Consider the following 10,118-nt stretch of genomic DNA (forward strand, 5'->3'; position numbering starts at 1 on the left):
AAAATAAGCCATTTTTTATGAAAATCAGCCAAGAAGTTTTGCCCGGAAGAGTCAAATGTGGTGGCACGGAAGGTTTAAATGGTGGTGGTTCACGGCTGCCGGAAGAGAAAAAAACTAATATGTGGCCCGGAAGGGCTAATAGTGGTGGCTCATGACCGCTTCAAACCTCTAGCTAGTAAATGTTTATTGTTTAATGTTTTATGATAATTTTTAATTAAAAATTTTGCGCGGTTTATTATCGGAAGTTCTTTACCGCAGTGATAAAAGAGCCGGAGGAGAGTATGCATGAGGACGCTAGGTGTCCTTGTACATAGTGTAAATACTCAGCAACAGCTGTAAGCAGTCTACACAATACACATACAGAGAGTAAACAAGAGGGAGTTAGATTTCCATGTGTGGATACCCAACAACCACTGTAAATACTGTTTAAAATTATTATCATGTGATAACACAGTACTCTTTTTAAGTTGAAGAAAACTTATTTTTTCATATTTGATCGATATAAATTGTAGTCGGATAATTGACATTAAAGTATTTTTTATATTCGACTTATATATTATAATCAGTTAGATAATTGACATCTCAGACTGTATTGTTTAAAACAAAAATATTGTATAGAAACTATCAAAATAATATTCTGTCATTTTAAAAGATTTTAGTTTTTTTGTTTAATAATAGTAATTTCTTTATCATAGATAAAAACTTTTCATAAAATGGCTTGAACAGCAAATGAATATCGTTGGAAGGAGTAAAGATGGCGTTAGAAGTACCCAAAGTTGCCATTAAAGAAGAAATATCTTCTGCAGACGAATTGTGTTCTGTTTATATAAAGGAAGAAGATACCAAGATGGAAAATATTGCCATTAAAGAAGAATCCTCTACTGTAGAAAACATGTGCACTGATTATATAAAGGAAGAAGACTTAAAAATGGAAAATAATACCATTAAAGAAGAAACCTCTACTGTAGAAGACATGTGCACTGTTTATATAAAGGAAGAAGACTTAAAGATGGAAAGTACAGAAACAAAAGGTTAATATTTAGATTTAAAAAAATAAGAATGGAGAAAATCTGATTAACAAATAAATATCAAGTTATGATTTTTTGTCAGTATTTTTAGATTAATATAGCTCAGTTTCATTTGCCATAATATTTTTGCCATAATTACACTTGACATAATACTTTTGCCATAAGTAACATTTGCCATAAGTTACACTTGCCATAAGTCACACTTGTCATAAGTTACACTTGCCATAATGGTTACACTTGCCATAATTACACTTGCTATAATAACTTTGGTCATAATTTTCTAATTTCTAAAAAGATGTGAATCTGTCTTTTTTGTTGCAAATGCGGGAAATTTTCCCTTGAAAATTCCAAACTTTAGATATCTCATTGTTTTAAAACAGAACAGTTGACACAAGTTCAGCTCCATATTTTCTCATAATGGAGGACCCTTTGGTGACCTTTGAGACCACAAGTAAGGGTAAACCAATGGTTTGAGACAGCAACAACTACACCTATGTAGCCAATGCCTCGTCTGCAATATTGGAAATGTTCGGTTAAAATGTACTTCGTTAGTGCTTAGTTAGTATTGCATATGAAAGAAAAATGAATCAATGCAACTACTTATTTGATTGAATATTCGACGAGTCGGTTTTTCTTACAATTTATTATTATTTACAAAGATACAAAAACTAATGGAAAATACTATACGAATTGAGTTGCATGAATTGAGTATGATTCAGAGTGATGGGAGATCTCCAGGGGAACCTATTAACTAGGGAGCTGGTCTTCAACTGCCATTTTTCCCCGAGTTTCGCTCCACCCTTACCTAGAGCTTAACCCTAGTTCCCCGGGAGCTGGTTGGCCATCCCACCAGCGCCCGGGCCTCTGGAATAACGGAACAATTGGCGTGGTTTCGGTTATCGGCGTGGCTTGGGTTATTTATAGAATTCACGTGCAAACTCGAATAAATCCGTTAGGATTCAAAATAGGATTCAAAAGTCCATCCGAAGGGTAGAAGGGGGGGGGGCATGATACCCCTAGGTAGCTATGATCTCAGCAATCTAAAAAATCCTTGAATCGCTGATCGTAAAAGATCAACAAAATCACCCATTATTACATCCCCTCCTTGATCTTTTATGATCAGCCACCTTGTCGATCACTTTCTCAGGATAAGATGAAACTATTGCACTCTTGAAGCGTCTTTTATCCATCCTTCTCCAGGATGTGAGGTTTAGCGGAGAACTACCCGTGCTCCATTCTCGAGTTAATATAGCCAGTCTTGCTGATTCGAAATAATGTTCTTACTACCCAGCAAGTGAAGGTAAGAGCTTCAACTGCTCCGGCCCCATCCATAGCTTGACTGAGGACGTGCAGGGTTGGAGCTACGGTTGTCGAAACAAAATAACCATAGCCTCCTTGCAAACTCCACTCTATCTCTATTTCCGAGAACTTCGGTTTACTGAAACCTCCTATGCTGTCCGGGGTTATCCCTGAGGGGATTTCCTCCGCGCTGGCCTGCCCTACTAGTACTGCCAGCATGCCCACGAAGAGCAACTGGTTTACTCTCGTACTCCCCCTTCTCTGGTGCTGGTCCGCCTGCTCTCGCACTTCACCATTAGGCTGATCAACCTCCCCACGCTCTCTCCCTTCTTCACCTGAACAAAGATATCATTATTATGGTTAATCATGTAGATTGCAGGTGAACGTAACACTCCTGCCCTGGGGGAAAATTTAGAAGCAAAAAGATTTTTCTCAACAATAGTGTTAAACAAGATTGGAAAAATGAATTCATCCCCATTGACTTGTCCTGGATTTTCTTCTAAATAAACCCATGCCCCTTGCCCAGGGTGAAGTGTTACAGAATTTTTCACTTTTGCAATTCTAGATTTTTGACCTGAAATTGTATTAATTCCTTCCTTAACTTTATTGCAACCTCTACCTGCTTCATCCTCTGTGTCACTCCAACTACTTTCATCTGCTCCTTGCACATAACTACTTTGATCTGCTACTTTATACCTAGTCCTGACACTACTTCTTATGCTACCACTACTTTTAATACTCCCTGTCTGCACCCTCTCTAGGGATGCAGCTCTTGTCCTGATGGAGTTAGAGCTCTCTCTTGATCTGCTCCTTCTTCTCAGTGGTGCTGTAAAATCTGGCCTCTGTGCCCAGCTCTTCTTGAGCGCTGCTTTCAGTGACTTCAAGGATGGGGCTATTGACGATCTTGTTCCTTTCTTGGATCTGGGGTTTGCCGGTAGTTTGAACTCCGCGCTGTATCTATCTGTAGGGATTGATCTCCTGCTGGATCTTCTCCTGGTATCTTCAGTAGTGGTGCTGCCAACTAACGGCCTTAGTTCTTCATCATTGGTAGTAGAGTTTGCTGCTTCATCAACCTGACGAAGGGGGGTATTTATTCCTTCTGTTATTTCCTCTCCACCTCTGGTTTCCTGTTCCCCTTGTTCTCCGGTAGGGGTGTTTATTCTTGTAGGTTCATCTTCTCTCCTTTCTGGTTCACTGTTAGTTTCTGCTTCTGATCTTCTTGGTTCCGGAGTTTTGACTGGCTCTGGTTCTGGGATTAGATTGGCTGCCGACCCTGTTACTTCTTCATCATCTGTTAGTGCTTCCTGCAGCCTTTCATCCCGTGGTTCGTCCTCTGCGTGAAAATGGTTCTGGAACAATTGCTCCCGGTCGCTGCTGTTAGACCGAGCTGAGCCTGGTGACTGTATAAAAGATTGGAAGAGGCCGTCTTCGCTGTTCTCTGAGCTTGCTGCAATGCTTGAACCTGAGAAGTCTTGAGGAATAACAGGGGGGCTTGACGAGATGCTGCTGCGACGATCCTTCCCCCGGTGACAAATGAAATTCGTCAATTATTTCAGCATCGAGTTGTCTCGCAGGTAGCTCAAATTCTGACAGTTCATCTGCTAGATCTCTGATAGCTTCAGCAGGTAGTCTAGGAAGCTTGAAAAGTGGGTCCACATCTTTCTGTCCTAGTTTCTTGGCGAGGCGGACTTTTGAACGGTGTGCTACGTAGGTCCGAGGATTCTTCACATCATATTCCTTGACCCTGACCAACGCATTATTTATGATCTCTGTAACCAACACTGGGCCGCTCCAGCTTAGCTGCAGTTTCCTTGAGTTACCTTGTGGAGGGAGGGCCGCACAATACACACGATCTCCTACACAAATCTCGTCCTGGGGTTTTTCATAAGACCTAAACTGCCTCCGTATTCTTACATTGTCTGAAGCTCTCATTAGATCAAGGATGTAATCTAATTGTTCTTCAACGGAGTGGGGGGAGGGGTTATCATTTTGAACAAATTTTGGCAACAAAGACAAATGAGGAAGATTTTTAGTTCTCTTCCGAGAAAAATTCTGGCGGGGGACGAATTAGTGGAAAAATGTTGAGTTGCATTGTAAGCTAAAATTAAGGTTGGGAGGGATTTTTCCCAGTCATTTTCCCCATTTGCCCTCTTTGCTTTCAAAAGTGCCCACAAAGTTCTATGAAATCTCTCAACAGGGTTGGACTGATGATTGTGGCTAAAACCAATTTTAATATTAACATCCAAAGCATTGAGAAGATTTTTTAACAGGCTGTTATCAAATTCTTTTCCTTGATCCATCCTAATTGTTGCAGGTGCTCCATACAGGCTAATCCAGTTTGTCATGATCGCGTTCACAACAGACCGAGCTGATTTGTCTGGCAGAGGCACTGCTGCAACATATCTAGAAAATTGGTCCATTATTGTCAAAATATATTTGTTTTTATTGCTTGAAATTGTGATAGGACCTACCAGATCAACGCAAATTACTTCATTTACGTTGATTACTCATCCATCGTATGGATCTACCTGCTTCAGGTTCACCTGTTCTCTGTGTAGACAGCCAGGGCACTCTGTTACAAATTCTGCTGTGTCAGCTCTCCATCCTGGCCAGAAAAAAATGTTCTTTTACCTGTTGCGTAGTACGCTGTACACCCCAATGTTCACGAACATGTACAGCTAGTAGAGCTTGGTACCTGTGCGAGGGGGGGATGACAATTCTTATCCGAGGGTTTGAGTCAAATTCGTTTTCAAGAAGATATACTAACCTGGTAGAGCTTGTTGTATTCGCGTCGGTTAACCTGAGTTGTTTTCTTACCTTGTAGAGTTGCAGTACATCCTCATGTACTTCGTCGAAAACTGAAGTGTCAATTTTCTTTTCATCAATTTTACCTGTGTTTAAGTTGAACCAAGATTTTACCATCAGTAGAGCACTGTCTTCGTTTTGTGCTTTCTCTAGGTCCACCTGATCAATTAGGATTTTACCTTTAAAAGTTCCTATTAATTATGGCAAAAATATTATGGCAAATGAAACTGAGCCTAATGTAAGTATTTTTAGATGAAATTGAGGATCCACTTCAACTAAGGACCAAGAAGAGGAAACATGATGGAGTAAGATATCCCTGTTCTCGGTGCGAATACAGTGCAACAAACCAAGGAAACCTTAAGAGGCACATACAGAGCATACATGAGGGAGTAAGGTATCCTTGTAATCACTGTGAATACTCTGCCAAACAAGCATCTGATCTTAAGAAGCACATACAGAGAATGCACGAGGGAGTTAGATTTCCATGTACTCAGTGCAGATACACTACCACCAAAGCATATCTTCTCAGAAAACATATTAGCATTCAACATAGTAGATTTCAATGTGATTTATGTGAATACGGTGCAACAACAGTTGGGAATCTCACTGTACATATTAATCAACATTTTAAATAAATCTGAAAGTTGAATTAGTAATTTTAGACAGCTTCTTAAGAGTAAGCAAGCATCAACGTTCGAAATCTAAAGATACCCATACAGAGCATTCATAAGGAAGTAAGGTTTGCATGTACTCAGTGTGAATACTCTGAAACACAGCCAGGAAGTCTTAAAATACACATACAGAGTATACATCAGGGAGTAAGGTATCCTTGTAATCAGTGTGAATACTCTGCAACAACCGCAGGAAGTCGAAAGAGACATATACAGCGTTTACATTAGGAAACTAGGTATCCATGTAATCAGTGTGAATACTCTGGAACACTGCCAGGAATTCTTAAAATTTACATAAAGAGTATACATTAGGAAGCTATGTATCCATGTAATCAGTGGGGATTTTCTGCAACAAACGACGGAAATCTTAAGAGACACATACAAGAGTATGATTAAAACCTTATTTTTTTTATTTTTGATCACATTAAATTTTAAATATCCTTGATTTCTATATTATTTGAATGTGAAATAAATAGTTCCGGAAAATTAAAAAATTGGATCTTTTAGAATTATAATTCTTAGTAATGTTTTTAACTCATGTTCTCAACGTTATATTGGTTTAAATTATTATTATATGATAACACCGTACTCTTTTTATATTGTAAAAACGTACATTTCCATATTTGATTGTTATAAAATGCAGGTGGATAATTAACATTAAAGTCATATTTTTGTATACTTTATTAAAATATATAGTATATATACAGTATATATACTGTATTTTTGTATATTTTAATTGTCTTGTTCAGAAAATGTAATTTTTTAACATAGATAAATTTTCTTAAACTTGAAACACTGTGAAATTATAATTCTCAGCTATAGTATAAACTCTTGTTATCAAAGATATACTGTTCAAAATTATTATTGATATGTGATGGAATTTTAAATTAGAATATGTAAAGATATTTTTTATATTTGGTTTGTATAATTTATAGTTATTTAGATGATTGACATCTCAGTCTGTATTGTTTAAAACAAAACTATTGTGTAGATTTTAGTTGTTTTGTTTAATAATAGTAATTTTTTATCATAGATAAAAAAAATCCTTTTATAGAATGGCTTGAACAAAAATTGAAAATCGTTGGAAGGAGAAAAAAAATCTTAATTTTTTTATTTGAATTTGAAATCAATATTTCTGGAAAATTGAAAAATGAGATCTCTTTGAATTAAAATTCTTATTATGCTTCAAACTCATGTTCTCAAAGTTACATTGTTTTGATTTTTTTTAATTGTAAAAACGTTTTCTTCCATATTTGATCGCTATAAATTGTAGTCGGATAATTGACTTTTAAAGTCTTTTTTTATATTTTATCCAAGTAATGTATTCTTGTATATTTAAATTTAAATGTAAAGTCAGTATTTCCTGAAAGTTCAAACACTTGATCTTGTTTAATTGTAAATCTCAAAGTCATCATAAACTCTTGTTCTCAAAGTTATACTGTTAAAAATTATTATTTGTATCTGAATTGATTTTAAAGGAATTGAGTCTTTGCCACAAACTCTGATTTTATAATCCTTATATCTTTAGAACCCAATGTCGTAAATCTTTGATATTTCAAACTTATATTATTTGATCTAACAGAATTCATAGTTTGAAATATCTAAGGTCTACGACATTGGAATCCAAAGATATAGGATTTAGAAAAGCAGGGTTTGTGGCAAAGACTCATTTCCTTTGAATATGTAGAATATTTTGTATATAGTATCAAAATATAATTCTGTCATTTTAAAAGATTTTAGTTGTTTAATAGTAATAGAAATTTATTTATCATAGATAAAAACTTTTTATAGAATGGCTTGAACAGCAAATGAACATCGTTGAAAGAAGTAAAGATGGCGTTAGAAGTACCCAAAGTTGCCTAAAAGAAGAAATATCTTCTGTAGACGAATTGTGTTCAGATTATATAAAGGAAGAAGATACAAAGATGGAAAATATTACCATTAAACAAGGAACCTCTACTGTAGAAGACATGTGCACTGTTTATATAAAGGAAGAAGACTTAAAGATGGAAAATATTACTATTAAAGAAGAAACCTCTACTGTAGAAGACATGTGTACTGTTTATATTAAGGAAGAAGACTTAAAGATGGAAAATATTACTATTAAAGAAGAAACCTAGAAGACATGTGCACTGTTTATATAAAGGAAGAAGATACTAAGATGGAAAATGTTATCATTAAAGAAGAAACGTCTACTGTAGAAGACATGTGCACTGTTTATATAAAGGAAGAAGATACTAAGATGGAAAATATTACCATTAAAGAAGAAACCTCTACTGTAGAAGACATGTGCACTGTTTATAGAAAAGAAGAAGATACGAAGATGGAAAATACAGAAACGAAAGGTAAATTTTAGATTTAAAAAAAAATAAGAAAAGAGAAAATCTTGTTAACAAATAAATATCCAAATATGAATTTTTTGTCAGCATTTTTAGATTGATGTAAGTATTTTTAGATGAAATTGAGGATCCACTTCACCTAAGGAATAAGAAGAGGAAACATGATGGAGTAAGATATACCTGTTCTCAGTGCGAATACAGAGCAGCAAATCGAGGAAACCTTAAGATACACATACAGAGTATACATGAGGGAGTTGGGTATCCTTGTAATAAGTGTGAATACTCTGCCAAACGAGCATCTCGTCTTAAGAAGCACATGCAGAGTATACATGAGGGAGTTAGGTATCCTTGTAATAAGTGTGAATACTCTGCCAAACGAGCATCTCATCTTAAGAGGCACATACAGAGTATCCATGAGGAAGTAAAATATTCTTGTATTCAGTGTGAATACTCTGTCAAACGAGCATCTGATCTTAAGAAGCACATACAGAGTATTCATGAGGGAGTTAGGTATCCTTGTTATCAGTGTGAATACTCTACCAAACGAGCATCTGATCTTAAGAAGCACATACAGAGTATACATAAGGGAGTTAGGTATCCTTGTAATCAGTGTGAATACTCTGCAGCACAGCCAGGGAACCTTAAAACACACATACAGAGTATACATGCGAGAGTAAGAATTCCTTGTGCTAAGGAATATCATTGTGATCTATGTGAATACGCTGCAACAACAGTAGGAGATCTCACTGTACACATTAATTAACATTTCAAATAAAACTGAAATTTGAATTAGTGATCTTAGAAAGCTTCTGAAGAGTAAGCAAGGAGTTAGGAATCAATGTAATCTACGCAAATATACCGTACAAGATCATACACTCTTAATATACACATATGACTTATACTTATGACATATAAAACCCTGATTTGAAGAATTAACATTATATTTAAACTTGAAGATTATCTCCATGTGAAGATTAATTGTTTACTGACCCTCCCTTTTTATAATGTCATAACAAGAAATACTTATTATGGTAATCCTTTTCTTGTAAGATTAAAGTTCTGGTATACGGAATATAAATTATATTTTAGATATTGTTTTTAAATTTTGTTTAATAAAAAAAGAATTAATTGATTTTATGATCATTAATTTCAGATTTGATATCCACGAATTATTTGAAAAATTTGAATTTGTGAAAACAATATTTATTTTAATTTTTGATTACCCTAGATTGTAAGGTTCGTCATATTATTAACCTTTTTTTAATCAGATTATAATTCTTCTTAAAATTGAAAAAACTGATATCTTTTAATTGTATTTCTCAGCCAAAGTACTATAAACTCGTTTTTCTGAAAATTAAATTTTTGAAATTATAATTTTGTAATATATTCGAATTATTTTTAAATTAGAATGTGAAATTATGATTTTTTAAATATTTCAACTATATGAATAAATCTCAGAATGTATTTTTGCGTATATTTTTTAGTATTTTATAAAAATAATATTCTATTATTTTTGTATAATAATACTAATTTTGTTTTAATAGATAAAGGCTTATATTAAAATGGATGGAACCCCATTGGAAGGAGTAAACATGGAGTTAGAAGAAGACAAAGTTGCCATTAAAGAAGAAATATCTCCTGTAGAAGATATGTGTACTGTTTATATAAAGGAAGAAGACAAAGTTACCATTNGGTCCAAAAATCGTATACTATGAAATTACCAAAAAAGTGGTCATGTACAAAATTGTTGGACCCCCCACCCGGCGCGGCCCTCCTGTCAATTACCTAGATGTCAACTATTTTCAACAAAAAAAGATTGGTAATTTCCTAGTGAGCGATTTTTAGAGGAGGGGGGGGGGTCCAAAATTCTGTAGGACAGACCCAAAATATTAGGGCCGAGCGCTGCGGCCAGGACAGACCTTCACTTTTACAATTTTCAACAAAATTTGTATATATTTAGGGCTGAGCTAAGACTT

General features: G+C 35.2%; 3 protein-coding genes across 3 annotated transcripts; 2 read left to right on the forward strand and 1 right to left on the reverse strand.

Annotated features, from left to right (window-relative positions):
- The first annotated feature begins 673 nt into the window (after positions 1 to 673).
- LOC111703633 (RE1-silencing transcription factor) lies at positions 674 to 6,393 on the forward strand. Its single transcript, XM_023475636.1, has 2 exons — positions 674 to 1,031; positions 5,385 to 6,393. The coding sequence occupies exons 1-2, from the start codon at positions 755 to 757 to the stop codon at positions 5,765 to 5,767; spliced, it is 660 nt and encodes a 219-aa protein (XP_023331404.1). The 5' UTR covers positions 674 to 754; the 3' UTR covers positions 5,768 to 6,393.
- LOC111703634 (uncharacterized) lies at positions 2,058 to 4,594 on the reverse strand. Its single transcript, XM_023475637.1, has 2 exons — positions 4,148 to 4,594; positions 2,058 to 2,662 (listed from the first exon to the last, which is right to left on the reverse strand). The coding sequence occupies exons 1-2, from the start codon at positions 4,257 to 4,259 to the stop codon at positions 2,250 to 2,252; spliced, it is 525 nt and encodes a 174-aa protein (XP_023331405.1). The 5' UTR covers positions 4,260 to 4,594; the 3' UTR covers positions 2,058 to 2,249.
- A 1,533-nt stretch (positions 6,394 to 7,926) lies between the features above and the next one.
- On the forward strand, positions 7,927 to 9,461 carry LOC111703635 (zinc finger protein 271). Its single transcript, XM_023475638.1, has 2 exons — positions 7,927 to 8,148; positions 8,259 to 9,461. Exons 1-2 carry the CDS (start codon positions 7,929 to 7,931, stop codon positions 8,903 to 8,905), a joined length of 867 nt encoding a protein of 288 aa, XP_023331406.1. The 5' UTR covers positions 7,927 to 7,928; the 3' UTR covers positions 8,906 to 9,461.
- The last annotated feature ends 657 nt before the right edge of the window (positions 9,462 to 10,118 follow it).

The sequence above is a fragment of the Eurytemora carolleeae genome, unplaced genomic scaffold (genome assembly GCF_000591075.1).
Source record: "Eurytemora carolleeae unplaced genomic scaffold, Eaff_2.0 scaffold566, whole genome shotgun sequence".
Taxonomy (NCBI): Eukaryota; Metazoa; Arthropoda; class Copepoda; order Calanoida; family Temoridae; genus Eurytemora; species Eurytemora carolleeae.

Coding starts and splice junctions, on each gene's coding strand:
- LOC111703633 (XM_023475636.1), top strand. CDS start 755: ATGGCGTTAGAAGTACCCAAAGTTGCCATTAAAGAAGAAATATCTTCT. Junction 1,032..5,384: donor GGAAAGTACAGAAACAAAAG/GTTAATATTTAG, acceptor AAGTATTTTTAG/ATGAAATTGAGGATCCACTT.
- LOC111703634 (XM_023475637.1), bottom strand. CDS start 4,259: ATGAGAGCTTCAGACAATGTAAGAATACGGAGGCAGTTTAGGTCTTAT. Junction 2,663..4,147: donor TGCGGCCCTCCCTCCACAAG/GTAACTCAAGGA, acceptor ATCTTTGTTCAG/GTGAAGAAGGGAGAGAGCGT.
- LOC111703635 (XM_023475638.1), top strand. CDS start 7,929: ATGTGCACTGTTTATATAAAGGAAGAAGATACTAAGATGGAAAATGTT. Junction 8,149..8,258: donor GGAAAATACAGAAACGAAAG/GTAAATTTTAGA, acceptor AAGTATTTTTAG/ATGAAATTGAGGATCCACTT.